This window comes from Oryctolagus cuniculus, chromosome 12 (genome assembly GCF_964237555.1).
Source record: "Oryctolagus cuniculus chromosome 12, mOryCun1.1, whole genome shotgun sequence".
Lineage (NCBI taxonomy): Eukaryota > Metazoa > Chordata > Mammalia > Lagomorpha > Leporidae > Oryctolagus > Oryctolagus cuniculus.
Window position 1 is genome coordinate 74,483,264 of NC_091443.1, and position 13,299 is coordinate 74,496,562.

At 50.4% G+C, this 13,299-nt stretch overlaps 1 protein-coding gene across 1 annotated transcript in view; it reads left to right on the top strand.

Moving 5' to 3' along the window:
* TMOD2 (tropomodulin 2) overlaps positions 1 to 13,299 on the top strand; it is a 58,464-nt gene that overhangs the window by 17,562 nt on the left and 27,603 nt on the right. The window contains exons 3-6 of the mRNA XM_002717767.5: positions 2,713 to 2,869; positions 6,988 to 7,110; positions 9,811 to 9,897; positions 12,437 to 12,567. Coding sequence (XP_002717813.1) covers positions 2,713 to 2,869; positions 6,988 to 7,110; positions 9,811 to 9,897; positions 12,437 to 12,567 — 498 coding nt within the window. The remainder of the gene's footprint in view (positions 1 to 2,712; positions 2,870 to 6,987; positions 7,111 to 9,810; positions 9,898 to 12,436; positions 12,568 to 13,299) is intronic.

Consider the following 13,299-nt stretch of genomic DNA (forward strand, 5'->3'; position numbering starts at 1 on the left):
GGGTCTCCCCAAACTCTTGGCCCATTTCTGCTAAGCTTTCCCAGGCCATTAGCAGAGAGCTAGATCAAAAGTGGAGCAGCCGAGACATGAACCAGCACTAATATGGGATGCCAGAGTTGCATGTGGCAGCTTTACCCGCTGTGCCACAGTGCCAACCTTGATGATGTTAATCTTAAACTTGGAATTGTAGACATCCAAAATAGTGATTTTACTGTAAATAAAATAACTAAAATAAAATTATTTATATTTTACTCTGATATGCTAAATACTTGGATGTTGTATTCACTTCAAGAAAGAGGAGTGTTCTAGTTTGGTATTCTTTTTTAAGATTTATTTATTTGAAAGGCAGAAATACAGAGAGAGGGAGAGATAGAGATCACCCATCTATCTATTAGTTCACACCAAATGGATGCAACAGCCAGGACTGGGTCAGACCAAAGCCAGGAGCCAGGAGCCTCCTCCAGGTCTCCCATATAGTTTCAGAGTCACAAGTACATGGGCCATCTTCCACTGCTTTCCCAGGTGCAGTAGCAGGGAACTGGATCAAAAGTGGAGCAGCCAGGACTTGCAGGTGCCCATATGGGATGCCAGCACTGCAGGCAGAAGCCTAACCTTCTATGCCACAGTGTTGGCCCCTTGGTTTGGTTTTGCTTTTAACTTAAGAAAGGAATACCAGGCCGGCGCCGCGGCTCACTAGGCTAATCCTCCACCTTGCGGCACCAGCACACCGGGTTCTAGTCCCGGTCGGGGCGCCGGATTCTGTCCCGGTTACCCCTCTTCCAGGCCAGCTCTCTGCTGTGGCCAGGGAGTGCAGTGGAGGATGGCCCAAAGTACTTGGGCCCTGCACCCCATGGGAGACCAGGAGAAGCACCTGGCTCCTGCCATTGGATCAGCGCGGTGCGCCGGCCGTGGCGGCCATTGGAGGGTAAACCAACGGCAAAGGAAGACCTTTCTCTCTGTCAGTCTCTCTCACTGTCCACTCTGCCTGTCAAAAAAAAAAAAAAAAAAAAAAAAAAGAAAGAAAGGAATACCAAAGTTTAGTCAAGCAGGCATCAACATCCACCATAATAGTCACTCATCTTCTTGGATGGATATGTAGGAGAGATGTTAGAAATGAGAGAGTGTAGGGGGCAGGTGTTGTGGCATAGTAAGTTAAGACGCAGGTTGCTCTGCTTCTGATCCTGCTTCCTGCTAATGCACCTGGGAAAACAGTGGAACATGACCGAAGTACTTGGGCCCTTCCACCCATGTGAGAAACCAGGATGGAGACGCTGGCTCCTGGGTTCAGCCTGGCCCAGAACTGGCTGTTGGCAGCAATTTGAGAAATGAACCAATAGATGGAAGGTAACTCTCTTCCTCTCTCTCCCTCTCCCTCTCCATCCCTCTCCCTTTCCCTTTGCCTCTCTACTCTCTTCCCTTCTGTCCCCTCATCTCTCCCTCCTCCCCCCTTCTACACTCTCCCCATCCCTATCTCCTACACACTCTCTCTCTTTCTGTCACTCTGCCTTTCACATGAATTAATAAATACATGCATGTATACATACATGCATGCATCTTTTTTTTTTTTCTTGACAGGCAGAGTAGACAGTGAGAGAGACAGAGAGAAAGGTCTTCCTTTGCCGTTGGTTCACCCTCCAATGGCCGCCACGGCCGGCGCGCTGCGGCCAGTGCACCGCGCTGATCCAATGGCAGGAGCCAGGTACTTATCCTGGTCTCCCATGGGGTGCAGGGTCCAAGTACTTGGGCCATCCTCCACTGCACTCCCGGGCCACAGCAGAGAGCTGGCCTGGAAGAGGGGTAACCGGGACAGAATCCGGCGCCTGGACCGGGACTAGAACCTGGTGTGCCAGCACCGCAAGGCGGAGGATTATCCTAGTGAGCCGCAGCGCCAGCCACATGCATCTTTTTTTTATTTTTTTTTATTTTTTTTATTTTTTTTTATTTTTTGACAGGCAGAGTGGACAGTGAGAGAGAGAGAGACAGAGAGAAAGGTCTTCCTTTTTGCCGTTGGTTCACCCTCCAATGGCCGCCGCGGCCAGCGCGCTGCGGCCGGCGCACCGCGCTGATCCGATGGCAGGAGCCAGGAGCCAGGTGCTTTTCCTGGTCTCCCATGGGGTGCAGGGCCCAAGCACCTGGGCCATCCTCCACTGCACTCCCGGGCCACAGCAGAGGGCTGGCCTGGAAGAGGGGCAACCGGGACAGAATCCGGCGCCCCGACCGGGACTAGAACCTGGTGTGCCGGCGCCGCTAGGCGGAGGATTAGCCTAGTGAGCCGCGGCGCCGGCCCCACATGCATCTTTTTGAAAGAGAAAAAGAAATAAGAGAGTATGGTCATATTGGCCCCCTTGTTGGAGTCTCCATGAGTCCTCGAGGGAGAACCCCTGGGACAGACCTAGCCAACCCTAAGTGCGATCTGCCAAGAAAGGGGCCTTTGTCTGCAGCATTCTAGAAGGCAGGTGCAGGGGACTGAGAAGCCACTGCAGCTGTCCGGGTCCTGCCTGAGCTGGTGGGTGCCATCCTCCAAGCAGGGGTGTTAAAAGAGGTGGGGCCTCCAAGATGTGTGAGTCCACAGCCCTGTGCTCACTCGCAAGCCTCTGCAGAGGTGTCCTTCTCCCTGCTCCCCCCGCCCGCACAGCAAGTAGGATGGGAGGGTGTGAGGTGACAGAGCATGGGACCAGCCGACACCGTCCTTCCTGCTCACGCCCGTCCTAGAGTGCCATGCTGCCGGCCGGATTGCGCCAGAAAGACCAGACGCAGAAGGCAGCCACCGGCCCGTTTGACCGCGAGCACCTACTCACCTACCTGGAGAAGGAGGCCTTGCAGCAGAAGGACAGGGAGGACTTTGTGCCCTTCACAGGAGAGAAAAAAGGTAAGGAGTGCAGGCAGTGCCTCCTGGGGCAAGGCTGCTCTCCCTGTGCTGGCCTGCAGGGTCAGGCTAGGCAGCCGACCTGGCAGTGGAGAAGGAGCCCAGGAACTGGACTCAGTGGTAAAGACACGTGGCTGGGAGCCACATGTCATTCCACAGCTGCCCAGCCCACAGAATGTGCAACTCCAAGTGAAGCCCATCTACCATAGACCCCCTGTTGAGACCCTGTAAGGTGCCGTTTGGACACCCCCAGCCCTTACTGGAGTGCCTGAGTTCAAGTCCCGGCTCTACTTCTGATTCCAGCCTCCTGCCGGTGGGCACTGTGGGAGACAGCAGGTGATGGCTCCGTGACTGGCTCCTTGTGGCCCACCTGAGCGACTTGGACTGAGGCCCAGGCTCCTGGCTTGGGCCTGACCCAGCCCTGGTCTTTGTAGGCATTTGGGGAATGAACTATGGATAAGAGATCTTTCTTTCTCTTTCTGCCTTTAAATAAAACAAAAATAAATACATAGTTTTTTTTAGAAAAAAAAAAAGTTGTTAAAAATGTGGTAAAATAGCCCTTGTTTCTAAGCTGACACCTGTCGACTGCTTTCACAGCCCTGTGACGGTGTCCGTCATCGTTATTTACCGTGGTTTTGTTGTTTCCTGTTTCAGGTTGGGGTTGCCTCAGTGGGACTGAGTCTTTCTGTGCCCTGGCACGGAAATGGGCACAGAGGAGGCATGGGTGTGCGTGAAGGCTGTGCCTAGGGCCCTGGCCCACAGCAGTGGGGGCAGCTCCTGTGTCAGGGGAGTCAGAGCGCTCGCTGCCTCCTCCCCCACAGCACCCTGGCTGTCCTCTGTGTCGTGCACGCTCAGTGGATCACGCACCATTGAGAATGGCATTAAGAAAGCCAAGTGGAATCAGGATGAGCTGGGCAAATGGCCGAGAATGACCAGGGAAGTAGGGAGCTGTTTTTGTGGCAGCAGGCTTGTTGCAACTGGACTCGTTTAATTGCAAAACGAATTCTAATGTTAAATCTAGGAAATCCTGCTGAGCACTGAGCATGAGGGTGGTGGCAGCATAGTCGGGGAGCGTGCTTGTCTTGTGTTCTTGGAGTAAGGCCTGAGGCGTGGCTGTGCTAACTCAGCCCTCAGTCCAGGCTGAGGCAGTCAGGGGCGCAGGAGCTGTCTGAGTAGTGCATGCATATGGAAGGGCTGTACACTTGCACGGTGTAGCTTGAAGAAGGGTAGTAAGGGGCACGGTTGAACAAAAGAAGCAGGGAGCAAGTGTTCCGGACAGGGCAGTGGGATCAGAGTGAGATGTAGGCAGCGCCCCCGGAAGGACCCACAAGACCATTAGGAGCATGGGAAGTCTCCCTCCAAGTGCCACGGTTCTCAGAGTTGGGCGCCCTGGCACCTTGGGCTTCTGGGCTCAGCTTAACTCCTCCCTGCAAGCTTTCTTCGCTTGGGTCTTATTGTTTGCTTGGGCCCCCAGGAAATGGATCTGCATCAGCAGCTGCCCTGTGTCCTGAGAGCTCAGGGCCACCTATGCCTGACATTTAGGGTAATCCTAAAAAGGTCCAGGAAGGAGGAATTTTGAAGTCCTGTTTTTAGCTCTAAAACCCAAGATCCTCTGAGCCAGAAAGAACGCGTTTCAGGCTGCAGATACTGTGAAAATGAAGTCCGAGAGGGATCTGAGAGTCTGAGAGGTTATTGATTTGTTGATCTTATTTTTTCACTTTCTGCCTTGTATCCATCCTCCTACTTTATTTCCCAGTGTATTTCCTGGGAAACATGGCCTCTTAGGTGATGCCAAGGCGGGGAGTAGGATGCATGTCAGGGTGAAGACCTTATTGTCTGGCCTGCACCGTGGCTCACTAGGCTAATCCTCCACCTTGCAGCGCCGGCACACCAGGTTCTAGTCCCAGTCGGGGCACCGGATTCTGTCCCAGTTGCCCCCCTTCCAGGCCAGCTCTCTGCTATGGCCCAGGAGTGCAGTGAAGGATGGCTCAAGTGCTTGGGCCCTGCACCCCATGGGAGACCAGGAGAAGTACCTGGCTCCTGCCATTGGATCAGCGCGGTGCGCCGGCCGCAGTGCGCCAGCCGCGGTGGCCATTGGAGGGTGAACCAACGGCAAAGGAAGACCTTTCTCTCTGTCTCTCTCTCTCACTGTCCACTCTGCCTGTCAAAAAAAAAAAAAAAAAAAAAAAAAAAAAAAAAAGACCTTATTGCCAGGATGTCCCAGACTAACCACAAGCAGTGACCCTCTCTCCTCTCTCAGGTGCCCAGCTCTGGCTCTGTGTACTACGCCAGCCATTGGACGATCTGGTAAACCATCAGAAGTCACAGTCCCTGCAATGAGCAAGGTCTCTGGGAGAGGTTCATTGAGGGAGAGTTTTTGACTTTGGGTTAGGCTCCTTGCCTTTCCCATAGGAGCAGGTTGGGCCAGGCTAGCCCCTGGGACCTGGGAAGAGTGTGGGCCTCCACTGGCTGAGGCTGGAGCCAGCCATTTCTCTCCTCAGGGTAGCAAAGAAGAGAAGACAATAGTGGGTGAGCCTTTAGGGAACTCCAAAGATGAAAAGGGAGGAGACCAGTTTCAAAGACGATGCCTGAGAAGTGAGAGCAGCTCGAGAGAGAGAGACAGAGAGAGAGAGAGAGAACCTGAGGGGCAGAAGCAGGGAGGTATTTGGTACAGCACTTAAGATACTGCTTGTGGTGCCCTCTCGTATGTCCAGGTGCCTGGGTTTGAGTTCAGGTTCGGCTTCCAACTGGCACAGACCCAGGATGACAGCAGATGATGGCTCAAGTGGTTGGGTCCCTGCCTCCCACGTGGGCAACCCCGGTCAAGTTCCCAGCCTCCAGTTTTAGTGTGGCTCATCCCTGGCTGTTACTAGCATTTGGGGAGTGAACCAGTGGATCTAGACACACTCTCTCTCTCTCTTTGCCTTTCAAACATGTAAAAATAATTTTTTGGAAAAGCTGGGAGGAACTGGAAAAGGATATGAGTGGGCCTGGGGTGTTGCCATGCTGGCTTGGCAGGGTCCTGGCTGTACCTTTGTCAGAGGTTGCCCACGTGAGGTGTGGGTGTGTTGACCTGGCCAGAGGTTAGCAGCAGGCTCTGTGCCTGAATCCCCACGGTGTGGCGCGGCCATCCAGAAGTTTAGGCTGGGGAGGCAGGGCGTAGATACCAGCATTTTCAGAAGGGAGGGGCGTGGATAATTGGGAGTCTGCCTGACAGGCCGGAGTGGGAGATAGCAGCAGGAAGGGTGTCTGGGGAGGCTCAGAACACCTGCTGCTTACACATCCCTCTGAGCTCTAATGGGTACAGCCTCTCTGTTTTTTTTCTCCAAGTCAGGTGTGTGCACTCTGGAGAGGGGGCCACGTCCCTGGGTCATCACACTTGTCTGACTAACCCTCGATATCGAATCTTGGTGTCTATGATCCCAATTTATGGGAAAAACTCTGAAGGATCCCCAGCTTCTCCTTCAGCAGTCCTGGTGCTGTGTGAACAAACCTGCCTCCAGTATTGCAGGGTCCAAGGCAAGAACACCAATAGAGGGCTGCATGCCATTTCCCCCTAAATATTTTAAAGCTCATAAGCCATTAGAAGATGTCAGAGGCTCCTACGAATATAGCCCAAAGGCCAGTATCCTCAGGCTGCCAAGTGTTCCGTGCAGTCCGACCCATCTAACAGGGCCTCGAGCATATGTGCTGGACAGCCCAGCCCACACAGGCAATCCCACCATGGCTGGGGGTCACACCCCCTCCCCCCAGCAGCATGATGGACACGGGAAGGGGCAGTGAAGTCCAGGCTGAGCAGGCTCCAGGTGAGAACGTCGCTCAGGTGCAGGCAGAGGAGGCCGGAGTCTGCCAGTGCCGCCAGTGGAGCGATGTAGAAGCCCCTGATTCCGTCCCGCCCCAGGCTCTGTGGTCTCGGGTCTCTGGGCAGTGAAGCGCAGGATCCGTCCTCTGGTGTTCCTTGCCAGATGGGTGATTGGTGTCGGCACCGTCCCAGCAAGGCAGGTTCCCAGCGGATGCAAAACGGCTGAATGATTTAGGTCAGCACTGCTGGAACTGCATTTACCCCACCTAGAAGGCGGAGGGTAACACACAGTGTTCTTTGTTTTTCTTCTGCTCTGAAGGGAGAGTCTTCATCCCTAAAGAAAAGCCCATAGAAACTCGGAAAGAAGAAAAGGTGACCCTTGACCCGGAACTGGAAGAAGCTTTGGCCAGCGCCTCTGACACTGAACTCTATGATCTTGCAGGTTAGTCCTCAGCTCTGGGAACTTTGCTGTCTGGCTCTGTGACCTCCAGGCCTGCACCGGTGCCCACGGCAGCAGCTCTGAGCTTCTCTGCAGCTGTTGATTAGTGCTGTGATACCAGGTTGACGTGAGCCATTCTGTAGCTATCGGACTCAACGCGGGCGACTTCACCTGTTAAGTAGGCATTTTGCTCTATCTCAGCTGTAAAGTGCCCACTATCGTTACCTGTGCTGCAAAACTCGAAGTTCTGTGAGAAATCCAAGAGGAGAAATAGGAGCGAGCGTTGATACTGCACAGAGTAAGTGGCCAGGATTACAGAGCTCATGCTGAGGGGCGTCCACGTCTGGCAGTTGCTCGTTGTCACAGAGGTCACAGGAAGTTCTCTTTCTTCTCCACACTTGCGGGCTCCTTGGTTCATGGTAAGAGGTCTGTTTGGCCCTCTGGCTTTCCTGATAGTCATAATGTCATCATGATCATCATTATTACTTTCATTGATTTTTGGATGCTGATGGAAAAAACTCAAACAATACAAAAGAATCCTAGAGTACGTATGAAAGTTCATGGAACGTGAAATTAAAAGATAAGCTGATTTTTTTTGGTGCAAAAGAAGTTTTGAAATCGATGCATAGTGTTTTCATGATGTACGTCTTCCACTATTTGAAATGCCCTCGTACGTGTTGAAAAGTCAGTCTCTTACCCTAATGACCTAGGCCATCTCCCATGTCTTGTGTGGCCTGTGAGAAAGATTGCCTGCATATGCCAGAGTATTTGTACATGACATGTATGCCATCTCCCTACACATGCGGATTACCGGGGCACCACAGGAGAGAGATGCTTTAAAAGCCACTGCACAGCTGTAGCAAGAGCTCTTACTTTGATTCCATTGGAAGATGGGTGTGTATATATGTATGTGTATGTGTATACGCACGCGCACACAGACACACACGCACACACGGTGCTGCCCCGTGTGGTGTTTCCTGTGTGCTCTCCTTCCAGCAAAAGCAGCTTTGCCTTATTCTAAAGCAAGCCGGCCATCTCCCTAGTTCTCGTTCCTTCTTGATGATGTCAGTGTCAGTGTCGGAAGCTCCCCCAGAGGTCAGTGCGGGAGCTGAGGTGCCTGCGTCACCTGGGGAGGAGAGTGCTCTGCAGCGACTGGTTGTCAGCCCTGTGAGCCTGTGAGTCGTGGTTACTGCTGCTCCCAAGGGTTGCCTCGTCGTCTCCACTGGAACTGCCCAAAGGGAGGCTGAATTCCCAGGACATGCCTGAGAAAGGAGAAAGGGAAACACCTATCATTTGGAAGATGCTAGGTTCTGAAATTATACAGTGAGACCAGGAAGACAATTCAAATAGAAAGCTGTGTTTGCTCCCCCTTACTCAGCCTCCCTCCATCACCACGTGCTCCTTAGAAGCAGAGAGATGTGGGTGGCACCATCTTCTAGAAGATTGAGAGTAGCCCATGAGCAATGGCAGTTGACCCAAGATAGCACCTCCAAGATTGGCTGGAACTCTGGTGGTCACCATTGGAGTCAGCTTCTCAGCCCTGCCTGTCTGGGGACTGGATCTTATCAGTAGCATTAGCAGCTGGATTGGAGCAGGGTGGCAAGGGTGGACCCATAGCCATAGGGGAACAGATCAAACAAACAAACAAAAACTTGGCAAAGTTGTTGGTGAGTGTAAGGCCAGAGCAAGACGATAGGTTTGTGGTGTGGTCCCAGTGGCCTGTGGGTACCAAATGGGGCATCTCTCTGTACTCCTGTTTTACTTGTGAGGAAACTGAGACCCGGAGGTGTCTGGTAACTTGCCAACTCATGTGGTTAGGATTGCAGCTCCGGGTGCTCCAGGGTCACCCTCCTAACTTACTGCCTCATGCTGTGCTGGCTCCTCCCTCCTCTTATGTAGCTTACAAAGGAGCAGGTGAGGATCCCAGGAGTGTCCCTTTGCCACCTGCTGACAGAGTAGCTCTCCTGGGATCCTTCTCCAGTAACCAGGTTCACAAAATTTCCCAGCACGGGGAAGTCTTCGGCCTGCCCTGCTTCGTCATGCGCCACCAGGGTTGATTCTTGCAGCTGTGCTGCCTCCTGGTGCAAGTTCCGGGTAGCACTGGCTACTGAAAAGCTCAGTGTGCTTAGCAGACCTGCTATTGCTGATGTCTCTTTTATTTTCCACCTGGGGTGCTCTAGACTGGGAAAAAGCAACAACTTTTGGTACTGAGAGGTGGGAATGATAGTGAGGACTTTGAAGGGGGCTCATGTTCTTTGTTTTTGTCTCTAGAAAAAATATACATAAAAGCATATATATATATATATATAATGTTAAATGTTAAAAATGCTTTGACTTGGTCATACCATCTCATTTTATGGATGAGAAGAATAAAGTGTTGAGTCTAGTTAACTAGGGAGTCTAAGCAGATTTGCAGTAATATGAGGATCTAACTAGACCATTGTGACTTGGATCCTGAGTGAGTCCACGTGTTCAGATGCAGAAAGATATGGGAAGATTGCTGTTAGACTTGGATGGGGAGTTTTTCCTAAGTTTATTTAACACTAACCATGTTCCATACACAGCAAGAAAGGGGAGCTTGGAGACGCATCTTTAAGATACAAAAAAATGTTCTTCAAAGAGCAGTTAACAACATGGACATCCTAATATGCTCCCTAAACCTAATGCTCATTGATTGTCTTTTTTTTTTTTTTTTTTTTTTAGCCGTCCTTGGAGTACACAATCTGCTCAACAATCCAAAGTTTGATGAAGAAACAGCCAACAGTAAAGGTGGCAAAGGACCTGTGAGAAGTAAGTTGAGGTGGAGTCTGGTGTTGTGATGCTTTGGAGCCTCTAGGGGTTGCTGGAGGGAGAGAGGCCTGCTGATTCTTGCGGGCTTTGCACGCTCAGTCACCAAGGATCATAGGGCTCTGTGTGATCAACTGGGATAGAGTAGCCAGCCAGTCATGGGAGTGCTGTCTGCCGGTGTAACGAGTACCAGCCAGTGCGTTGTGCCAGAACATACTGTCTTAACGAGTCCATTCGGCCAGGAGATAAAATTGATGATTAAAAGGTTGTGTAGTCAACACTGAGTACAAACAGAGTTCATGTTCCTAGGATGTGTTGGCCAACTGCATAGCTTGAATAACCTCCCTTCTCAAGAGTGTCTTTTTGCCTCTATGATGGAACTTGCCATCAGAATTTGAATGCCAGCTTCCCTAGAGAATGTGAAAGACACGCTGGCATGAATGTACGGCACAGAGTTCCAGACCACTATCTTCTATCAGCATTTCCTGGAGAAGTGCACAGTTAACTGGACTCATTCAGTCCATCGCCAGTCATCTGCCTATGACTCTGGAACATTCTAGGCTTAGTTACTAAGGTTAAAGATGGCCCTTGCCCAAAGGAACTTATCTGTCCAGGCGAGGGATGGACCAGTGATCAGGTAATTTGGGTACAATGTGATCCAGGTGCTGGGAGAAGTCACAGAAATGCACTGTTTCTCTTTCATTAATGATATTTTGTTCTGTTTGACAGAGATGGAAGATGCTTTCTAATCTCAGTTGTGTATTTGTGAACTCTGACAGAGGGTCATTTAGTCAGTTGCTGAGCAATATTCCTTTTGTTTTTTTTTCTGTTTTCTTCTGCATGAAGATGAAAACTCACTTTTTTTGCTTCAATGTCAAGGGGCTAACATTCTGACAACATGTTCCCTGTTAGCTATCTGGTGCATACATTTCTGAATTGTTGTTCCCTTTTCTTCTGATTGTGGTTTACTATCAGTACCTATAGGTCTACTTCATTCTTTAAATAAATGAATAAATGCTATAATTCATTTAATGATTTTCATGTTGATAGATTTTATTTTACTGTTATGTTTTGTAATATATCAGAATATACATAATATATCAAGAGACATCCCTGCATACTTGGCTTTCTGTTTTTGTGCTGTTTTTCTGTAGGTTGGACTTCAGATGTAGACTTGCTGGGTCATAGAGGATGCACACTTTAGCTTTTAATAGCTAAGGGGAGGCAGTGAGCCCAGTGGTTAAATGTCAGTCGAGATGCCCATGTCACCATCAGAGGCGCTGGATTGGATACCCAGCTTCCTGCTGATGCGATCCCTGGCAAGGCCGGAAGTGGTGGCTCGAGTACTTGGTTCCCTGCCATCCGCTTGGGAGACGCAGTTTGAGTTCCCAGCTCCCAGATTCAGCCAAGCCCTGTCCTGGCTGTTGCAGGCATTTGAGATGGTGAGGCAGCAAATGAGAACACTCTTTCTCTCTCTGTCTTTCAAATAAAACATTGTTTTGGCAGATAACACTAAATTCCTATCTCAAAATATTTTTGTATCTGTTTACATTCTCACCAATAATATGTGAGAAAGCTTTTTCTTCCACATTGTTGTCAATCTGAATATCTCTTTTTACTGTTTTTTTTTTTTTTTCAACCGAGTGATATCTTACTTTTCCATTTTGGAATTTAATTACTTTTATATATTTCTGGTTGAACAGCAGATTCTCCTGAGCATCTTATTTGCTCATTTTAATTGGTTTGACTTACTGATCTGTAGCAGCTCTGTGTATATTGGCATGTTAGCTCTTTATATATATTCCCAGCATTTTAATTTCCTCTGAGAATTCTTCCATTCCCCTCCCCCCTTCCTCATACCTTCCTACAGACTAGATCCAAGGGATATTAAGGTTTGGGAGATGAAGGGACCCAGAATGGTGTCTTCCTGGCGTGCCTGACCTGGGCTGGGAATTCAGGTCTGGGAAAGGACTCCGTGGAGCATCAGGAATGCCCACGCCACGTCAGGGGCTGTCGGGGCCTCTCGCTTTTGGCTCCGTGCTGCATCGGCTTCTGAGACTGCTCCCTGTGGTTGGGAAATGTCAGTCTTCCACACTGTGGCTGGGCCGTGTGCTCCCATGCCTGCCCATTGAGAATAAGCTTACCATCATCAGTGACCCAGGGGGATGCCATCTCTGATTTTTTTTTTTAAGATTTATTTATTTACTTGAAAGTCAGAGTTACAGAGAGAGGTCTTCCATCTGCTGGTTCTCTCCCTAGTTGGCTGCAACAGCCGGAGCTGCACCGATCAGTAGCCAGGAGCTTCTTCTGGGTCTCCCATGTGGGTGCAGGGGCCCAAGAACTTGGGCCATCTTCTGCTTTCCCAGGCCATAACAGAGTGCTGGATCAGAAGAGGAGCAGCCGGGTCTTGAACTGGCACCCATATGGGTGCTGGCACTGCAGGCAGTGGCTTTGCACACTATGCCACAGTGCTGGCCCCGCCATCTGATTTTGATAGGAGAGCCCTTGCGTGCTCCTGTTAACATGAAAACTTGGGTTTTAGATGTGGTCAAAGGTGAAAAGGTGAAGCCTGTGTTCGAGGAGCCGCCCAACCCCACCAACGTGGAAGTGAGTCTGCAGCAGCTGAAAGCCAATGACCCCAGCCTACAAGAAGTCAACCTCAACAACATCAAGGTACTTCACCGTGGCTGGGCTCCTGGTGCTCACCCTCCTGGCACGCCTTGTAGGCACTGACTTAGAGGCAAGAAATTCTATTCAAAAGAAGTGGCTATTTTTTTAAAAAAAAGAAGTGCTTTCTAGAATTTCTGCAATGAGAGGAATCTCTGTACTTAGGTTAAGCATGGTACATTAGTTGTATCAGTTGCTGAATAACAAATTTCTCCCAAACTTCGGGGATTCAAGCCATGGACATTTATTCTTTCACCTAGCCCTGGAGTATCAAGTCAGCCTGGGAGTGGTTTAGCTGTGGATTCGGCTTGGGGTTGGAGTTAAGGCACCGGGAAAGCCGTCAGGATGGCCGCTGACACCTATGGCTGAAGGCAGGGCCCCCCAAGGGGTCTCTCCCTCGGGCCACCGACAGCCGGGCTTCCCCTAGAGCCAGTGCCCTGGGAGAGAGCAAGCAGGGAGCCACAACACCTTTTGTGACTTGGTCTCTGAAGTCACAGATTGTCACTTCCACTTTATGCCATTTGCCGATACATGGTGTGTGTGTGTGTGTGTGTGTGTGTGTGTAAGAACATCACGTAAAGTCTGTTTTATTCCTTCCTGTTGGGCCAGTTCCTAAGCAATGGATAATAACTGCCTTTCATACAGTACTCTCTTTGTGCCACGTCCTTTACAAATACTTGAAATTTATCATCTCATCTATTCCGTGCTGGAACTTGAAGAGGTTGAGTCGCGAAGGTC